This window comes from Bombina bombina, chromosome 2, assembly GCF_027579735.1.
Source record: "Bombina bombina isolate aBomBom1 chromosome 2, aBomBom1.pri, whole genome shotgun sequence".
In the NCBI taxonomy this organism is placed as follows: domain Eukaryota; kingdom Metazoa; phylum Chordata; class Amphibia; order Anura; family Bombinatoridae; genus Bombina; species Bombina bombina.
The window spans coordinates 1162119873-1162142564 of record NC_069500.1 but is presented as its reverse complement, the minus strand read 5'-3'; the positions used below and the strand labels follow the sequence as shown (position 1 = coordinate 1162142564).

Below are 22692 nucleotides of genomic sequence, written 5' to 3'. Positions count from 1 at the left end.
CCCCTTCATTCCATTGATATAAAGTTGTTATCTTGGAAAGTTCTATTTTTAATGGCTATTTCCTTGGCTCGAAGAGTCTCTGAGTTATCAGCCTTACATTGTGATTCTCCTTATTTGATTTTTCATTCGGATAAGGTAGTTCTGCGTACTAAACCTGGGTTCTTACCTAAGGTAGTCACTAACAGGAATATCAATCAAGAGATTGTTGTTCCTTTTTTGTGTCCAAATCCTTCTTCGAAGAAGGAACGTCTTCTGCACAATCTGGATGTAGTTCGTGCCCTAAAGTTTTACTTACAGGCAACTAAGGAATTTCGACAAACGTCTTCCCTGTTTGTCGTTTACTCTGGTCAGAGGAGAGGTCAAAAGGCTTCTGCTACCTCTCTTTCTTTTTGGCTTCGTAGCATAATTCGTTTAGCCTATGAGACTGCTGGACAGCAGCCTCCTGAAAGAATTACAGCTCATTCTACTAGAGCTGTGGCTTCCACTTGGGCCTTTAAGAATGAGGCCTCTGTTGAACAGATTTGCAAGGCTGCAACTTGGTCTTCGCTTCATACTTTTTCCAAATTTTACAAATTTGACACTTTTGCTTCCTCGGAGGCTATTTTTGGGAGAAAGGTTCTTCAGGCAGTGGTTCCTTCTGTATAAAGAGCCTGCCTATCCCTCCCGTCATCCGTGTACTTTTGCTTTGGTATTGGTATCCCAGAAGTAATGATGACCCGTGGACTGATCACACTTAACAGAAGAAAACATAATTTATGCTTACCTGATAAATTCCTTTCTTCTGTAGTGTGATCAGTCCACGGCCCGCCCTGTTTTTTAAGGCAGGTAAATATTTTTTAAATTATACTCCAGTCACCACTACACCCTTGGCTTCTCCTTTCTCGTTGGTCCTTGGTCGAATGACTGGGAGTGACGTAGAGGGGAGGAGCTATATGCAGCTCTGCTGGGTGAATCCTCTTGCACTTCCTGTTGGGGAGGAGTAATATCCCAGAAGTAATGATGACCCGTGGACTGATCACACTACAGAAGAAAGGAATTTATCAGGTAAGCATAAATTATGTTTTTATAAGGATCACCCTTCTTTTACAAAAACGTATGTAATGATTTATCTAAAACAAATCCTCATAAACATTAATGGTGGTTTTCTGTAGAAAAAAAGATTAGATACATTTTTTAAAGGATTGTGCTTGACCGCATAGTAATTATATGAGAAATTCTTAATATTTCATTTCTCTTAGAAGGAATTGAAGATCTTAGAAATTAGTGCCTTTTGCCATGGAAGAAAATATATATTTTGATAGCAGTAAAAAAAAATATTTTACAAATAATTCTCAACATATTAGAAACACTTCTCATATCTCTTCAGCAAACATTCATAACTGGACTGTAACATTTTAGATTAGGAGTTCTTAATTATTAGTTTTAATTAAAGATAACTTTGGGATGGAACGCACTCTCAGTAGATAATGAAATCTGTAATACAAAACCTCATAATTTAGGGGCCAAGTTTTGGCCAAACAAAAGGGATAGCTCTTCCTGCTATTGTATCATGACGTGTACTCAGTGACACTTTTCACCAGAGGAGAAAATTCTGATTATCCCAAAATGAGTGCCCAGTTTTTAAAAATACTATTAAAAACAGGGGCACTTTCATTCATGAAACTTTACATTGCAGCATTTTTTGTTTTTTTAAATACTTACCCTTTTCTTTAGCAAACGCAGACCATGATCCTCCACTCGCAGCTCTTCTGTACTTAGCAATTCATTGACGAAACCGGCTTCCTCCAATCACAGCGTGGCCTCACAAGATGGACGCTCTGGGGTGCACGCCATGATTGGAGGAAGCCGGTTTTGTCATTGCTGAGGTAAGTACAGAGGAGATACGGGCAGAGGATCAGTCTGTGCTTGCTAAAGTATGTTTTTTTTTAAATGCTGCAATGTAAAGTTTCATGAATGAAAGTGCCCCTGTTTCTAATAGTATTTTTTTTTTATTAATTTTTATTGAGGTTAAGCATGTGATATAATAAACAAATTACATTACAAAAAATTATTTACGTATAAAAGAACAAAAAATGTGTGTCAATCGTCTTGTCAGTATACAGTCATATCCATTTATGCAATATTATAATAGTAAACCTCACATTTCTATATTTTCTTTGAATCTATGTAGTAGCATAAAAAGAATAACTATGTATAAAGAATATAAACTTTTTAAGCTTTTTAATCTTTTGAAATCCCAAAATATGTAATAGACAAATAGCAAATTGTGGCTTACTATATATAGGAACTGAAGATATCAAGGTAGAGTATACCTGAGCCACCTGATTTTGGGTAATTAAGAAAGTGTTATATATATATAGTATATATGAGGGGGGGGGCGGAGAATAATCATACATTTTCTTAGTTGGGAATGAGAGCCTTTGAGTGTATAGCTTCTGTGTAGATGTGCTCATGTTGAGGCAAACCAGTGGAACAAAGAGAAGAGTAATATATAAAAACATATATAGATCTACATGTATACATATGAGACAACACTATTCAGCCAGTAATGAAAAATATTAAGCTGAAGGAGATCATTATAACTTTCCTGTTATATCCAGAATCCTAGCATTTATTAACCAGATAAATTTAAATATAGGTGACCTCAACCTGAGTTTATACCTGCTTTCATAACATTAAAGTGTAATATGACTTACAATAATTCAATGAGAAACACAGACATCTAGATTATCACAGAAAACTCCCATCAACCGAGCATGGGCCCTATACCCAGCAATAGGTAGATATAAATAAACAGATGCCTATAACTAGTGGTAAAAATGACACAGTAAGTATACACTAAAGGAGAACGTTGCCTTACATACAGTGCCAAAAGCACCCTTTTCTTAGCATATTAGTACCACAACCTTAAAATACAGGGATAGGGAGGGGGGTTGGGTACCAAAATAGTAATATGGGAGTTAAAGTAGCTGTGTAGGGTAGAGACTGGGATAAAGCCTACAACACATGTAGCTATGCGCCGTAGGTTGAATATTGGGAAGGTTACAACATAAATAGGTTCATCTTCTAGAAGATGGTTTGCGAACTATTGCCTTTTATAGTATACTGAAATAATTCATGCATTAGTGTATGTGGGGCAGGGAAGAGTAAGTAAGATCATCCTTGGCTAGTACCTTGTATAGTGCTTTAAGCTGTAAATATTGTAATATCAGGTATTATGCATGTGATAAAGAAAGACATAGCTAAAGCGACATGAGTACAGGGAACATTTAGGGATCTCCTAATGACCTCAGAGTACCAAGATTGGCTAATTTAATATAACTGCAGCAGAAAGTTCAGCTCAGACAATCTTCCCATACCAGTGAGAACACAAAGCAATTGTTATATATATTGTGAGCCATTATGTTTGTGTAACATGCTAACAAAATAAAGCATTACCCATTGCATGGATCATTTTTGGACCCCAAAATGCTATTTAGCATAAATAGCGTTGTCTCATGAAAAAATATATATTATTTGAACTGATGAGTGATATCTATCGTTAATAAAACTATGAATATAGCTAACATCCTTACACATATAGGCTACCATCACCCAGTGGGAAGGTATATATAGTCAGCAATGTAGTATTTAAACTGAGGGATGATATCTATCAGTGATTATCAAAATATAACTAAGGTCCCTACACAAATAGACTATCATTACTAAGCGGGAAGGTATATTAGCCTATATAAACGTTTCATTGATGACCTGCTTTTGGTATGGACATCTAGTGAAACGGAAGCTGAAAGGTTTGTGTGTTACCTCAATGAGAGTGACAATGGGGTTAATTTTACCAGTGAATGGAACAGAAAGACGATTAATTACCTGGATATCTCCCTAGAGGGAGAGATTGATACAGGAAAAGTAATCACTCGTCTGTACAGGAAGCCTATCTCTGGTAACACACTCCTGCACAGTAAGAGTGCTCACCCGAAACATGTTTTCAGGGGAATAGCCAAGGGACAGTTATTACGGACTAGACGAATTTGCAACACTGAAATAGACTTCAAGAAAGAGAGTAAACACATGGCAGACAGACTGATTGAGAGGGGATACCAGCCCAGCATGATTAAGAATGTGGCTAAGGAAGTGGGCAGTGTGGATAGACAGGACACTCTCATACCTAGGCCAAATAAAGGGGATGATAATAGAACTCTTTTTATTACACAATATTCATCGGAATACAATGAAGTTTGTAATATTATAAGAAAATACTTCCCAATACTGCGTGGAGACAAGGCTTTAAAAAGAACTGTGGACAAAGGTTTCAAATGTGTTTATTCTAGAGGTGTCACCTTAGGCAATATCTTGTCGCCCTCCCTTTTACCACAAAAGGAATTATCAGCTACATGGCTGGCCATTAATGGAACATATAAATGTAGCAATGGTAGATGCAAAGCCTGTGACTACATAGCAGAGGGAAGAAACTTCTATTCTCATGTCACTAATCAAACATTTGAGACTAGAGGATGTATTAGATGCTCTACTCATTTCGTCGTGTACCTCATTGAATGTAGTGAGCATTGCCGACAGTATGTGGGCATGACTACCAGGGATGTCCGTACGAGAGTACGAGAACACCTGGGTTACATCAAAAATGAGAAAACAGTCTCAGCACTATCAAGACATTTCATTGAGGTACACGATGGAGATGTGAGAGCATTTAATTGGAGGGCAATTGAACAGGTTAAGCAACCATTCAGAGGTGGGAATAAAGAGGAAATTCTGGCCAGACAGGAAGCCTTTTGGATCTTTAAACTTCAAACTCAGGTACCAAAGGGCTTCAATTCAGAATTTGATCTCATCAACCACTGGCATTGATATATGGTTCGTGACAATGCGATTTATTTATTTTATTTTATTTCATTTGATTTAAATAAAAAATTTTCCTATGGGCCTTTTCCCTGTCCCATAAATGCCACACTGGTACCCTTTACATATTGTTTCTCATGCTGGGTTGGTATCCAATCAACCTAACACCACTACCCTTCACACATCCTAGTATTTAGGGAAATATATATATCTGGGCTACTTCACATACATCCTAGTATTTAGGGATATGTACTTATGCACTATTCTCAAATATACACTAGTATTTTGTCTACTAACACATATGTCTATAGATTTTGGGTTTAATACCGTACTATTTGCACAACATATTTTAGGCACATTATATGAGTTCAATTCCATAGCCAAAATAATGGAATATTTAGCTTATAGACTATCAGTTGTGAGTTTTGAACTAAAACTGTTTAGGGTCTAAGCATTCTTTAGGTATAGGAATATATGACTTGGAAATGTGTTTATTATAGTATGTATGTTATTTAACAATTCAAATAGCATATTGTATCTTTCCATTATTGTTATAACCATGTATGCCTGTATATATAATTATACTAGCATGAATACAGATCATCTACATACTGATGCTATATATATATTTTATATTTTAGATTTTATACATTTTCTATAAATTTGTGCATACTGGGTTATATTATATTATATTACCTATATCTATGACATAGTTATAAACATATGAATATGTGCTGTATATCTCTTCATATGCACTAGATACATATATATATATATATATCTAAACATATTTTTGAGCCTGCATAAATGCATTGATTATCTGTGATCATTATTTCCTATAGTCTTTCTCTATGTTAACAAGGTCAAATCTCCTATCAGGCCCAGATAAAAGTTCAGTAAGAGGTTAAATTATGTGAGGGGGTGGATTTACACTCCCATTAACATTGACCAATCACTGTGTTTGGAAACCCCTTTAAATATGTACAATTTTAAGTGGCTGCAGGATTATGATTACGGCACACAGCCGAAACTAGTCAACCAGCCTGCACCTTCTTACCCCTTGCTGTGATGTTTTAACTATGAAATAAAGATTGGACTTTTTATTCATACTTGGAAGACTACTGCTTCATCCTTTCATATTTTGTTCTCTTTGGGATCACAAGGAGTCCCTCATTTGGCAGCAGTTTTTCTTCAGTTCCTCACACACAAGCGAAATCAAGTGGACCAGTGGTTTTCATTTTTCGAGCTTTTTGGGAACCTGATTGGCTGATCGTTACACACCCCCGGCTTCACAGGCCCCCGATGACGTCACACGCTACGCTACGGAGTTCCGGAAGTCTGGTATTGTAGGGGATCCGGAGTACAGCAAATCCTTGCAGGGGAACCGGCAGTTCAGCCGTTGTTTATCCCCATTTAGGAGTACGCCTCTGAAATATTCCCCACCACCGGACACGGACCACAGCGACTCATTAAGGCAGAAGGGTGAGTTTTGAATTTCACCTTATTCCGCAATAGTGGATGCCTGAAAAGACTGGGGCGCATATATGAATTATATTCCTGATTGAAGGGGGTGTGTTATTACCGTTTACAGTCTTGGTACATGTGGTTCCTATCACACATCACTGATGTCCTGGCTTTGAGTGTTACCATCCTTTTGAATGTGACTCTATATCTGGGACTACTTCTCTCATTTATTACGGGAAGGTATATATTATCAGCTATCTCATTACTAAGCGGGAAGGTATATATTATCAGCTATCTCCTTTACATTTAACAGTGGGTTCTCAGCGGTTTTGTTTCTGCATTATAATATAGACACATGCTGTCTCGGCTGCAGACAGTGCATTGCCCATACAAAATACATTGGTACAGATAAATAATATAAAATGTAACGAGGATCCAGCTGTGTATATAGCAGTATTATGCATCATGAGAGAAACTTCATAATATAATGAATGTAAGGCTCTGTTTTGAAATATCTTAGTAATGATATGCCTTTGCCACTTTGAATGATAGACAGCTGAGTCAAAGGGAATACTACAAACATATAATGTGTTGCGCTGCAGAGTTTTAGCTGTAAAAATGACCTCTAGAAGGAGCACTTACCTAACTGATAACCTTTATAGTAAACATGTATACTGAAAAACAGATTTTACTACATAACATGTCTCTCATTAAAATACTTATAAACCAAACCAAATATAATGTCTAACAATATTAAGCTGGCAGGTTGGGGGTACAAGTAACATCTAATGACCGGATAAGCTCAACTCAAGCGCACTGCTGTCATGAAGATCTATTAGTGTAAACAGACTGATAGTACATCAAAGTCCATGTCACCCAATCTGGCATCACAGTTTGCAGTTTAAAAAGTTAGAGTGTACAGCCATTTATTGTATTTTCATCACTTCAGTCCTGCTTGCAAGAGAAGCCACCAAATCTCCAATATGTTCCCCATAGAAAAACCTCCAGGGTCCCAGCACGAGTCCCACATGTATAGCGGACATACCATGTAACCTAACTAAATATATACTGGGTGAGAGTCTCCCTTGCAATTAAATGAGTAGGACCATATATCATGTTGAGGTCAGGCAACTGCAACAAAACAACTGATATAGGCTCTGGCTTGGTTGCGAAAGCAATCTTGATCACTTGAGAGTCAGCATAATCAATGCCAGGCATAACGATCCCCCGAGTACACTCCAGACTCTCAGGATACAGGCTGGTTTTCCAAATGATCCCAGTGTCAGGTCCCTGACCTCATCGGGCAATCAGAATGATTCTCTACCGATGTCAGTGCCGGCCGACCAGGTGGATGATAGGTATGTCATGTATGGGTCCCGGATCAGTGGCAAGATCGTAACTACCATTACTAGGCCAGCCATAGGCCCTGACCACATGCACCTGGGGCGTTGACCTCCCACTATCAGAGTACTTCACCCTGTCAGGCGATTCCAGCGGAACACTCCGCTGTTGCAAACATCGCTAAGTTTCATCGGTGTGTACACTGCTGTGTGCCGATCCAAATGCTAGGGCTAGTTCTCTATCCAGCTTCTTAAAATGGCTACTTATTAATTCCACTGTTGATAATGGTCTGAGATGCTCATACAGAAGGGCCTGTACACTTGGCAACATACTCTCCCCTTCCAAACTAAAACCTACTAAACAACCAACTAGTTCATGGCTACAACATAGGGGCATGTTTAGATGTGGACACACCAGGTGTAAACCATGTGATTATATGGATATAACAACTACCTTTTCCTCTACAGTCACAGGCAAAACATATGACATTGAAAGATGTCTTAACTGTTCATCTAGCAATGTCATTTATATGTTGGAGTGTACACAATGTCAGGTCCAATATATAGGACTTACGACTAGAGACGTAAGATCCCGTATGCGGGAACATTTTAGTACCATCAAAGTGGGTAAAGCAACCACTCCAATTGTGCAGCACTTTGTCACAAAACATCGCAATAGTATTGCTTCACTAAGATGGAAGGCCATTGAACAAGTGATTACCCCCCAGAGGGGGGGTGACAAAGAAAAACTGTTAGAAAAACGAGAAATGTTCTGGATTTTCCAGCTGGAAACCAGATACCCCAAAGGCTTAAATTCCCAATATGATCTAATTAATTATTGGGAATAATTCAGACAGATATCCCTTAGCTCTTTTGGATTCAAAGGAGTATATTAAAATTAAATTAAAATTCCATTCTGATTTATGTATTTGTTCCATCCTTAGGCATTAAGTCATACTCATTGACATAGTATTTTGATACACCTAACAACATTTAATCCATAGATTTATAGATTGGGTTTGCTGTACACTTATTGACATTTTTTCACTTACAGCTTTAGGATAGTCATTTATATATACACAGAGTATTACATATTCGAGACTGGTATAACTTTTATTAGTAACAGGTCAGTTTCAATTTATAAACACTGCAATATGATACATTAGGATAACTCTAAAGGTTAGGTTTTACATTAGAGAAAGCCGATATACAGTGTTTGCAGTTCTATTCTTTTATATATATTTGTCTGTGAAATGCCTTATAATCATTGCTTTATTATGCTGGTTTGACTTGTAGTTGACATTTGTTAAGCTTCACAGGAAACTAATCAAAGTTCAAACACGCCTATTGTTTTGAACCAATCACAGCCCAGGGGGGCCTTTTTAAACTGAATTGATTAGCAATGTGATATTGGCTATGAGTAAGGCTACGGCCGAAACGCGTAAGCCACAGTTCTAGGTGTTTTGGACTTTCTGTGTTCTGTTCCCATGTTTGGATTTTAAATTGTTACAATAAAGTTTTTGATTTTTTAAATCTGACCCCGGACCTGTTCTATCATTTTTGGATTCATTTTGCCGTTTCACCGAGGATCGGATTAAAGGAGTGAGTGCTGGTACTTATTGTCCAATGGGAGGAAGGAAGGTGTGCAACGGTTAAACCAATCAGGATTGTTAACGTCAGCAGTGAGTCACGCCAAGGCCTGTGTGTGTTTGGATCTACCTGTTGGAGAGGAGTTTGTTTGGCGAGCGGTGTTAGGCATATCCGCAAGTAAGCCCAGAGGAAGGAACCGCGAGACAGCCCAGGATCACCGGAGTCGCCAGTCTCCCTCAGAATTGACTGTGAGTACACGGATAACACTGTGGCAGGGCGGTGATTGCTATATATTGCTGTATAATTGGCTAAGTAATTCACTACACAATATTAAGCTCTGTTACCCAGTGTCTTACACGGATTGTACCGTATGAAGCGGTGTATGCATTAACTCACTATTCAACAACTATATTGCTCTAAACACACAGGCTGAACTGTATCAAGGAATTAATTGACAACAACTTTGTTGTGTATCACATACGTGTTTTATCACATGTGCCATTACACTCCCTAAGTACCAGCACCTTTTCCCAACATAGTATACATAATTTTGGGGACTGTATGAATAGGTGATCTTGTCAGCCAAATTGTTTTTTCTTGGATACTTATTAATTGCTGCATACATCCTTCCCATCCAGAAACCATATCCATGGTACCTGCAGTGTATATTATAGGTGCTCTTATGACACGCCACAACTCACAAAGCATCTATTGTCGCTTCAACAGCTTTCCCTTGCAATCCTAGGCCTTAAGAACAGACAGTCTCGCCATGGTAACTTCTGTGGTATCGGTCAACACTACCTCGTGGCACACCAAATAGGCTCCAAACCACATCAGGAAGGTTTTTGAAAAGAAGCTTCTTTTCGGGGTCTTAAATGAAGTGCAGGGAATTTATAAATATCCATGAATTAACCCCTAAAAGCAGTTAAATTAAGAGGAGCTCATAAAGTATACGTCTTGTTGCTTCTGCGGTTAGCTCCGCCCCCCCTTTAATAGTATTTTAAAAAACGATCACTCATTCATGAATGTTTACATTCACTTTAATTCACTTTCGAAATCTGATTTATCTAAATGTCTTCATATAATGATTGCTAAGCTGTTTTAAATCTGTTTTCATCTTGTGCATGCTCAATTCACAAGTTAAAATAAATAAATAACACGTTTAAACTTAAAGGGATAGTAAACCCAATTTTTTTTCTTTCGTGATTCGGATAGTTCCAAATGTTACATTCTTTGTTTAATTTTGGAAAGTTGTGTGCTAATAGAATACCATTGATTCATACTGAATCCCTAAAAATGTGTACTGGTTTATCATGTCAAAATGTATTAAGTGAAAATTCTCTAATGAAATTATTAAATGTTGGAGTGCATGTAATTATGTTGGAGTGATTGGTTTTATCTGTTAATTATGTTCCAAAATTGTGGAATATTGTTCCAATGACCTTAATGCTATAATCGAACCGGTGAACACTCAAGTAACACTTGATCCCATTATTAGTAAAGTGCTTGCCTAACAAATGCATGTTTGTTCAAGCATGACATTTCCAAATGAGCACTGCTTAAAGGGACAGTCAAGGGTAGTTAATTTTTCAGTGAGAAGCCCACACATATTATATATCTTTTTTTTCTCAGGATACTCGGTAGATTTAAAGGGACAGTCTAGTCCAAAATAAACTTTCATGATTCAGAAAGGACATGTAATTTTAAACAACTTTCCAATTTACTGTTATCACCAATTTTTCTTTGTTCCCTTGGTATTCTTAGTTGAAAGCTAAACCTAGGTAGGCTCACATGCTAATTTCTTAGACCTTGAAGACCGCCTCTAATCTGAATGCATTTTAACCACTAGAGGGCATTTATGTGTATGATAACATTGAGATCACGCACGTGAAGATACCTAGGAGTCAGTACTGATTGGCTAAAATGTAAGTCTGTCATTTGTATTTGTATGTCTGTCACATGTATTTTTAAACAAAAATTCTGGTGTTGACTGTCCCTTTAAGTATACACTTTTTACCTCTGTGATTATCTTGTATCTAAGTCTCTGCAAACTGCCCCCTTATGCATGCATCAGTGCTAGCTCCTAGGAACTCCATGTGCGTGAGCACAGTGTTATCTAAATAACACACATGAACTAACTAGTGGTGAAAAACTGTCAAAATGCCCTGAAATAAGAGGAAGCCTTCAAGGGCTTGGAAATTAGCATATGAACCCCCTAGGTCTAGCTTTCAACTAAGAATGTCAAAAGAACAAAGCAACATTGGTGATAAAAGTAAATTGGAAATTTTTTTAAAATTACATGCCCTATCTGAATCATGAAAGTTTATTTTGGACTAGACTGTCCCTTTAAAAAATGAACTACCCTTTATTACAAATCTAGAGAGACTATGCAGTTCCCCTAGTAGACCTAAACATGCAATATCGCTTATTTACCTTGACCTGCAGACAGCTAGAATTAAATCTAAGACCCCGTTATTATGCAAGTGGGAGGCAGACTTGGGGGTGGATAAAGAACAGGAAGACTGGGATGAAATATTTTATAACTCAGGTAAATCCTTATTAAGTGCAGACCTGAGAGAAAACATTATAAAGACCTCATTTAGGTGGTACTTGACCCCGACCCGGACGGCGCATTGGGCAGAGGCGGTTCTAGACTTTGCTACAGGGGGTGTGACGAGGTGGGAACCTACCTCCATATGTGCTGGAAATGCCCTAGGGTTAATTCTATATGGAAGAAACTCTCAGGACTCTTATGTAGTCTTTTAGACGAAAGTATCCATCTAGATATAGCACATGCTCTTTTATACGAAAGCCTACCTAACTTTAACAAACACATCAATGCCTTTATTAAGATATTATGCACTATTACTAGGGTCAGCATAGCAAAGTACTGGAAAGTGGGAGTACCAGTGTGGTCGGAAATCATGTCCAAATATAAGCATACATACTCTATGTATGAATTAGCAGCACATATGCAGGGCACATCAGACACTTTCCAGAAAGTGTGGTACTACTGGATGATGGGAAGAGAAGGAGAAAACATAGTAAATATAGTTGATGTGCCCAGGGGAGATGGGGGGGGGGGTGAGGCAACGGAACCACCTTAGAGAAATAAAGCTACTATAGATCTGTTTATACTTTGCAGTTCTTCATAGTCCTTGTGCAGGGGATGAAGCTAATGTATGTGTAGAGGGGGGATTGGGATGAAGTGAAGATAATTAAGTTGCTAACAATATGATATTACCTATTGTGTGTTTTTATTGTGTTATTAATTTAATTGTAAAAGTTTATGATATGTTAAGTCTATCTGGCTTATACAAAGAGTCAAAAGCCCAGTAAGATATGGGGTCCTCTTAGGGGGACCGTAGCGGAAGTTAGCTATCACATGGACATACGCATTATTTATGTCCTCTGGGGGGCCTAGAGATGGAGTCTACTGTGAAATGGAGTCCCAGAGACCAAGACTAATTTGTAACAAATGGCATGTTTTATAAGGAACCAATGAACATTCGATAAGACCCAGGGACTACATGGACTTTTCTTGCTTGTGTAATGGGGCTAAATATTGTATCTACCATTATATATTGACTGACTTGTTTTTGTATTGCATACTTAAATGTTGAATAAAAAAGATTTAACCATAAAAAATGAACTACCCTTAAGGCTAAATATGAGCAGCATCTAAAAACTGCAAAACAGCTCAGCACATGGTGGAAATGGCTCAACAATTAAAGGGTTAATGGGACATTATACTGTGTCTGAGTTATATATTATTTATACAAAGGGTGGTGAGAAGTCTGTATTATTTGCCCTGCTAAAGTTTATGAGCAAAATATTTCAGTTACACATGCTAAAGATCATATATGAAATAACTTTGTAAATTTTAGCATACAAAATGTTAAAATAAAAGTTGGTAAATTTTAAATTGAAAAGTCTAAAAATGTATATTTGTGCACCACTAATACTAATATATTAATACTCACTGGCTAATAGCTACAACAGCCATCACTCTTTTGATAGAGACAAGCACAGGGTTTATTAAACCCTTAACGGCCACGGTGTAACCTGTACATCGCTGGTCATTAAGGGATTTCTGCTCACCGCAAAACTAAATTTTTCAATGACAGTAAGTTGGGTCGTTTTTGTCCTCACAGTGTGCACGTTATACCAGCATGCTTCAAAATCAGTAACAATGAAATAATTAAGAAAATTGGCTACAGTACCAAGGTGCAAGTAGTGTTTTGGAAACTTCTGTTGCTAATAGTTCTTGGAAGCTTATGACTGAACAATTTAATTCTGGACATTAACCATACATGCGTTTTTGATGTGATATTCTTATTGAGTTTTCATATATGTTGCCTATTGTATTTATATATATTTGTTATATTTAATTTGTATTAAATATACTGGTTTGCTAAATGACTTTTTTCTGCACAGGTTCACTATCTTATGGTTCTGGCAGCTAACTGGGCCTACGTGAAGGATGCATGCCGAATGCAGAAGTATGAAGACATCAAGTCAAAGGAAGAGCAGGAACTTCATGACATCCATTCTACCCGCTCTAAAGAGCGGCTCAATGCTTACACATAAAACAAAACCTCTCCATCTTTGTAACATTTCAATTCTTTGTTGTTTAACTAACAGCCTCCCTTCCATTGTAAAATGAAAATTAAGTGCTTTTCCTAACTGATAGGTTGAATTATTAAATACCTGTCAAGATAACCTTGACTGACCAGCACTTGGCTTCTTCACAGTGGTCTGTGTGACAATGTCATATAATATGGAACACCCTTTTAGTCTTTCCTAAGTTGTCATAAAGTGACTGGTTTCTTAGACCAAGAAACATACCTGTTAAATATAGATATTTGTTTCCTTTTTTTAACCACTTTATATGTGTTTTGCATAAAAACATTTTGCATTGTTTCCTATGTTTTTGAAAGAGAAAGCTTTTTATACTTTTTAGTTTTGAGTTTCAAAAACTAATTTTACCTACAGGTAATCTTTAAAGGGACAGCTGTACAGAAAGCATGTACAATAAAACTATTTACAGTTTGAAATCATGCATGAACAGCTTAAGCATCTAGATAGTGTTATGATCCTATGAATTATCATAGGTATATTCTGTTTGGCAGGTTAAAAGGTGCTTCTCATGAGTGTTATCATATTATTATTGTTCACAAGAAAAACTCCAGTTTTCCTATTTTCAGCTTCAGTGATTCAGCTGTTTAAACCTTTAAGCATGCATTCTGTAATGCTATTGCATGACCACATATTAAAAATGTTTATTACCCAGTTATTTCTGAAAACTGTATTTGATGTGTACCCAACAATTACCTATTGCTCCGTAATTACTGTTTATAAGCATTCAAATATAATTTGCTGCAAGCTGTTTTATAGATATTGTACAAATAAGTATGCCATCCTTTTAATAACCAATTTATTAAATATTCTAAAGTATTTGTATTGTCCTAAAAATATGAAAATATTGCTTTAACTTTCATATAGTTTGCAAAATTCTAATAAGTTCAGTCAGAACATAACTGCAACTAGCAGGTTAGGCAATAAATCTGCAACATAAACTTATCTTTATTCCTGAAAGCGTGAAACTTGTGAGTGTCTTAAACAAACATCACTGCATCTATTATTAAGAATTAAAATAGCAATGTTAATGGACCAAATTTGGTGTTTTTATCAGCAGTATTTTGCCTTTTTTGGAATGCTGTACAGTGTCTTCAAGTAAACATTCCTGACGAGACATTTTTGTCAATGTGACAAATCCTGGATTGTTTTGTGCACTTTATTGATCATTGTGAACTCGCTCAGTGCAAGTGCGTTGTATATTTACAAAAAAAAAAAAAAAATCTCGAGGTAATTTTTTACGATATTATCACCTACAGCATCCACTTTATTTGTATTTATTTTTCTATGGTATTTTTTAAAGTATTGGCACGTAAAAATCAGTAAGATTTTATTGTGAGCTTTATAGGTGATACCTATAGTAATTTGGATTCAAAGGTACTTGTGTAGTTTTGACAAAATCTAAACAGACACCACTTTCTTGGGAGTTTCTGTGTCAGCAAATCTAGTCTCTCTTTCCGGTTTAATGATCATTTTGAGGAATGTCCAATAGAATTTAATATGATATAATTATATGCATTAGATGTGATTTGGTGTATAGATTCAGTAACATGAATATGCACTTAAGTAAAATTCTACTGTATTTCTTATTTTAAAAGGTACAGTTTCTAGAAAAAAATAATAATATAAATTGCACTAGTATTTATTCTAATAAAAATGTATGTGCATATTTTAGTTTGAGTCATTTTTCAATGAATACCAGAATGAGACTAATGTAGCGCTAATAGCAGGACATTTCCATGTTTACGCTGATTTCATACAAACTTCCAGCGCTATTGAATTTTGTAGCCCTATACAAATGAATGTTTATAAATAGCCAAGCATTATTGTCACAAAAATATTTCTACATTTGCCAAGTTTTTAACTCAGATCAAAGTTTTTTTAGAGGGCATTGACCTGTTGTCAGTAGAAGAGCAAAAATTAGTTTTCGATATTCATATGCAAAACCAATTAATACATTTGTCTGAAAGTTGTTTAAGTAAACAAATTAATGAACAACTATGAAAATGTGTTCACTTGTTCATTTAGTTTCCCCTATCTATTATATGGAGAAACCAAATGAATTAATGAACACATTTTATTATTCATTTATCAGTTTGGATAGTGATATATACATTAGTTTTTATATTTTTGCACATCTAGTTGTCAATATGTCTATAAACATAGATGGTAATATCAGAAGAATATGCCTCGAGAGCCATTTTTCCCAACCATATTCATTATGAGGATTTTTGTTTTAAAATAATCTTTATTCACATTCTTATACTGTGGTTATTTGTTGCATGCTTATACATTTAATAGCATTACTTTTATGATTTTCTTTCTTACACCATCTGTCAACAGTTTTCAAACATGCAGTATTAAGAAAACTTTTACAAAATATTCTTTTAAAACTCTTTCAAATTCTATATTGTAGTGTTTCAGTTTTGTGTCTCAGTTTGTGATTTTTAAAAAACTGTCATATTGATTAGTGTAATGATGTTGATGCTTTTTTGGCTTTCCTCTGTTATTAGAGTTTGTATTTTCACACCGAATGCTTTGTAGCAGGCAATATTAATCTGTTTTGTACATAAATGTGCCAACAGCTTGATGGTGGCGTTTTTGAAATGTAGAACAAAGTGCTTGCAAAATGTAATAAACACACTTGTGTACTTTGTGTACGTATTGGTAGTCACCGATTCTTTTTTTTTTCCTTTTTTTTTATATAATTATAGGTATTCTTGTAGTTTAATTATTTAATATATATTAAAAAGGACAATGATCACAGCACAGGGAACTAAACAAGAAGTGTGACAACCTCAATAATAATATTAAATAAGTGACACAATGAGAAACAACATATATCACAAAATACCCTGTTTAATAACTTCAAGTTCACCAAAGCATGCCAGGCAGATATTCTCCAAATACATTCATATATATGCACAATAACAGCCCTAAAAAATATAAAACAAATAAATACGCCATGATAGTGCATTATAAATAGACCATTGTTTGAATAGGATAACAGAGTTGGAGAATATGAGATGTAAGTTAAGTAAAGGACTGTGCAATCACCTATGGGAAATATTTATTATCAAGAGAAGTGTTTTAAGCAGAGTTGTAGATTGTACATTACAGAATTATCTCACGTCACAAGGATTTCTTTCATATAGGTGGCGAGAGTCCACGAGCTAGTTAATGATGGGATATACATTCCTACCAGGAGGGGGCAAAGATTCCCAAACCTCAAATGCCTATAAATACACCTCCCACCTCACTCATACCTCAGTTTTAAAAACTTTGCCTCCTTAGGTGGTGAAGCATGATGTGCTTTATTTCTTAAGTGAAAGGCGCGTCTAAGCATATTGAAGCCAAGTTCCTCTCTAAGTGCAGTGTTTGTCTGAGGGGTATGAAGGGAGTATTGCCTGATGATACCATGTTTTCACCTATGGGAAAGCTGTTCATAAGGCTCTCTGTAAATCTGTCTGTAAACCTCTTCTGATATGTTTCAGTACTGGTTTGGCTGTCTGCTATATGTGGATGGGTGTCTTACACAGTAAGTATATACTTTTATTATATAAGACACTTTCAGCTATGGATTGTTTGTATACATGCCTTGAGTCAGTAATTTAGTGCTTTTTTTTAGCGACTTTATTTTGGTGGCTACATTTTTGTCAAGGTTGGTACCTTTTTTTGAAGGTAGTAATTTATTTATAAATTAGGATGCTACGTATTATGTTAGTCTGATGGAATTTTTTATGCAGTATCCATTAGGCTTTATTTAGGTACATTTAGATTTTTTTTATATACAAACTAAATTCTTACCTGTTTTTTTTTCATTTGGCCTTGCAACAAGAGCAAACACGCATGTGATGACGCTATTTATGACGTCATCATTTTGCATGGTTTTTTTGGCTGCCAAATTCCCCGCCAAAATTTCCCACCCCCAGATCATTTAGTGTTCTCAGAATATGCTTAGAGAGCTTTCATGCAGCATTATTTTATGAATCAGTTTTCTTTTTTATAAATATTCGCTCTCTTTCCCATTCTCTCAAGCCTGTTATATATATCATATATAGGAGCATGGATATAAATTTGCAGAATTATTTTTTTTTCTTCAAATTTAGTTTTATTGCAATCATGTCTCAAACTGAACCTGCCTCTGCTGTTACCATAGGATTTGAGCTGCATGAACACGTTTCTACCAAAGCTAAGTGTGTTTGTTTTAAAAAAGCTGTTCTAAAATCTTCAGCTCAATTATGTGGCTCTTGTTTTGACAATTTGTTAAATGCTGATAATTTATCTGAGTACAAATGCACCCACTGTTATTCCATCTCAGTCTAATGTACATAGCATTCCTGCAGAAATGAAAGATTTTATTGCTTCAGCTATAGAGAAGGCAATGACAGCTATTCCGCCATCAAATAAATGTAAAATCGTTTTACAATATTTTCCTAAACCTAGTGAATTATGTTCTGACCTTCATCATACTGATGTATCCTCTACTGATAGGGTTTCCTCTGATTCAGAGGACACTACATAAGAGACAGCTATAGATAAATCATCTTTTTTTTATTTACGATAGAATACATTTGCTCTCTCTTAAAGGAAGTTTTGTTTACTTTGGGTATTGAGGAGTCTAAACCTCTTCCTGTTTTATTACACAGAGAGATTGCAAATCTTCCTGATGTTCACTGTTTCGTACAGGCTTTGACTCGTATCAAACCTATTATTAAATCTATCTCTCCTCCTTGCAGGCTCCTTCTTTTAAGCCTATGCATTCTTTGGACATTAAACAACTTTCTTGGAAAGTGTTATTTCTCTTGGCTATCTCTTCGGCTAGAAGAGTTTCTGAATTGTCTGCTCTCTTGCAAGTCTCCTTATCTGATTTTCCATCAAGATAAAGCCGTTTTGCGGACTTCATTTACATGTTTGCCTAAAGTTGTGAATTCTAACAAAATTAATATACAAAGTGCAAATTAGGAGCGCCATCTTCATAAGAAGAGTGGCTTAAGTGCGGCGTAGAAATGTATTATATATGCAAGTGTAACTTTATATAGAACATGCGTACAGTACCTGGCAATATGTCTGACCATGAGCAGTTACAGGATGCGCAAATGTTATCAGTTATATTTAATTATAACCGTTATGTTCAATTATAAGCAAGAGCACGTGCTTGAGAATCTTATTAAACAAAAAGTTATACACAAATCAACAGAAGGTGCACAATCAAACATTTTAAAAAATTAAACAATAGAGAAATAAATCATAAAGGCTCCACTGTGTGCGATTGTGCACAGTGTGCTAGAAATAAGAGGTTTGTGAAATAAATGTGACAAATCTAAAAGTCAAAACATTATAGCTACTTGTATATAAAAAAGTAACATATATGAAAAGGAAAGAAAAAGAGTGCCTTAAGGCTACTTTGTAGCAATGTGAAAAATGCAACACTTTCTATTGTAGATCACTGCATGTGTAATGTAATAGGAAATAGTGACTAATAAGAGCTGAGATGAGAATAGAGAGTCGAAAAATAATAAGGCGTAATGTCTCAATCTAATATTTAATAATTGAGAATATCAGTGTTGGCAGATATCTGATAAACATACAAATAGTAATACAATATCTGATAAACATACAACTAGTAATACAATATCTGATAAACATACAAATAGTAATACAATATCTGATAAACATACAACTAGTAATACAATATCTGATAAACATACAAATAGTAATACAATATCTGATAAACATACAACTAGTAATACAATAGTTTACTCTTAACCCTTTATTGGATACAATGCAGAATAAGTATGATATATCTCATATGTCTCATATAAACATATTGAGGTACTAGAACGTATTAGAATGTAATAGCATACAGTAATATAACAGAGCATATAAAAATGTGATAACATATGAATGTATTATAACATGTATTAAACATGGTAATTGCTGCAGCAATAAAAATGACTCAGAACGTAAAAAATGGAAAAAAAATTATACAAATGCAAATGCAACAATACAAAATATAAAAATTCCAAATGGAGAGAACAAAATGTTCAGAACAAATCCAAATGCTGAAGGCTGATCTGTAGTAGAGAATCAAGGGTAATTTGGATCCGGAGACCTAAAAGGAAACAAGAAATACAACCAGAAGTATGCTACTAGGACCTAGCTCGTAAATGGAAATGTGCTCACTGGGTGTCAGGCTGGTATGTCGAATGGGGGTCTGTCTACGCTTTTCGGCCTGGAGAAGCCTTTATCAAGACTATCAAGAGAAATAAAAAGAGAGAAGCGCTCAACCTGGGAACGAACAATAGCATATAAGCTTGTTTTATGGCTAGTTGCCACCCAAGAAGCAGCCTCTTTTTGCTCAACATGTGCCTTTCACAGAGAAGAACTTTCCTGAAGCATATCAGTCTGATACTGACTTCACAGTACAGTCCAGCCCCGACATACCAGGCAATCCCTCTCTGGACGAGAGAAACAGCAAAACCGTAGATGTACGTTTCGGCCTATTGTGGGCCTCATCAGTGAGGTGCAGCCATATCCCTCTAGGCACACTGAGCAACCATGTCTGGATTCTCGCATCACACTTAGGGAGACTTCCCTAAGAGTCATAATGTTCATAAATAAAAAAAGAGAAGCGCTCAACCTGGGAACGAACAATAGCATAATAGCTTGTTTTATGGCTAGTTGCCACCCAAGAAGCAGCCTCTTTTTGCTCAACATGTGCCTTTCACAGAGAAGAACTTTTCTGAAGCATATCAGTCTTATTCTGACTTCACAGTACAGTCCAGCCCCGAAATACAAGGCAATCCCTCTCTGAATGAGAGAAACGTAAAAACCACAGATGTACGTTTCGGCCTATTGTGGGAATTGTCAGTGAGGTGCAGCCATATCCCTTTAGGCACACTGAGCAACGGGTCCACGTCTGGATTCCTGCATCACACTTAGGGAGACTTCCCTAAGAGTCATAATTTGCATAAATAAAAAGAGAGAAGCGCTCAACCTGGGAACGAACAATAGCATAATAGCTTGTTCTATGGCTAGTTGACACCCAAGCAAGAAGCAGCCTCTTTTTGCTCAACATGTGCCTTTCACAGAGAAGAACTTTCCTGAAGCATATCAGTCTGATCCTGACTTCAAAGTACAGTCCAGCCCTAAAATACCATGCAATCCCTCTCTGGACGAGAGAAACAGCAAAACCGCAGATGTACATTTCAGCCTATTGTGGGCCTCATCAGTGAGGTGCAGCCATATCCCTCTAGGCACACTGAGCAACGGGTCCATGTCTGGATTCCCACATCACACTTAGAGAGACTTCCCTAACAGTCATAATTTGCATAAATAAAAAGGGAGAAGCGCTCAACCTGGGAACGAACAATAGCATAATAGATTGTTCTATGGCTAGTTGCCACCCAAGAAGCAGCCTCTTTTTGCTCAACATGTGCCTTTCACAGAGAAGAACTTTCCTGAAGCATATCATTTTGATCCTGACTTCACAGTACAGTCCAGCCCGAAATACCAGGCAATCCCTCTCTGAACGAGAGAAACAGCAAAACCGCAGACGTACGTTTCGGCCTATTGTGGGCCTCGTCAGTGAGGTGCAGCCATATCCCTCTAGGCACATGGTCAGACATATTGCCAGGTACTGTATTCATGTTACATATAAAGATGCACTTGCTTATATAATACATTTCTATGCCGCACTTAAGCCACTCTTCTTATGAAGGCGGCGCTCCTACTTTGCACTTTGTATATTTATATTAGGGACGATTGTGTTGGGCTATCGTTCACCTCCAGTGAGCCTGTGCGGTCTTGTCACAAGGCACAGAACACTATAATTCTTTGTCTAGAATTCTAACAACATTAAAAGGGAAATTATTGTTCCTTCCTTGTGTCCTAATCCTAAGAATACTCTTGAAAGCTCTTTACGTTCTTGGGATGTGGTAAGAGCTTTGAAATATTATGCTGAGGCTACTAAAAATTTCAGAAAGACTTCTAGTCTATTTGTTATTTTTTTCTGGTTCAAGAAAAGGTCAGAAATCCTCTGCCATTTATTTGGCATCTTGTTTGAAACTTCTGATTCACAAATCTTATTTGGAGGCGGGGCAGTCTCCCCTCAGAGAATTACAGCTTATTCTACAAGATCAGTTGCCACATATTGGGCTTTTAAGAATGAAGCTTCAGTTGATCAAATCTGCAAAGCAGCCACTTGGTCTTCTTTGCATACATTTACTACATTTTACCATTTTTATGTTTTTGCTTCTTCAGAAGCAGCTTTTGGTAGAAAGGTTCTTCAGGGAGCTGTCTCAGTTTGATACTAGTGCCTATGATTTAATTTTTTTTAATTTTTAAGAAAACAATTTTTTTGGATTTAATTTCTCAGCGGAAATAGCTGTTTTTATTTCATCCCTCTCTCTATAGTTACTCGTGGACTTCCACATCTTGGGTATTATATACCATCAGTAACTAGCTCATGGACTCTCGTCACCTTTATGAAAGAAAACATAATTTATGTAAAAACGTACCTGATGAATTAATTTCTTTCATAGTGGGGAGAGTCCACAAGTCCCACCTATTTTTGGGGGTTATGATTTTTTTTTATATAAAGCACATTATTTATCCTGTTTGTCTTTTTTATCCTTGTACTCCTTATACACCTCACTATCTTGGCTATACATTAAACTGAGGTATGAGTGAGGTGGGTGGTGTATTTATAGGCATTTGAGGTTTGGGAAACTTTGCCCCCTCCTGGTAGGAATGTATATCCCATCAGTAACTAGCTTGTGGACTCTCGCCACCATGAAATAAA

The 22692-nt window shown here is 36.4% G+C and overlaps 1 protein-coding gene across 1 annotated transcript in view; it reads left to right on the top strand.

Annotated features, from left to right (window-relative positions):
• The window catches only part of GPM6A (glycoprotein M6A), a 500686-nt gene extending 484140 nt beyond the window's left edge, over nucleotides 1-16546 (top strand). The window contains exon 7 of the mRNA XM_053703846.1: nucleotides 13686-16546. Coding sequence (XP_053559821.1) covers nucleotides 13686-13838 — 153 coding nt within the window. The 3' untranslated portion in view covers nucleotides 13839-16546. The remainder of the gene's footprint in view (nucleotides 1-13685) is intronic.
• Nucleotides 16547-22692: the final 6146 nt, after the last annotated feature.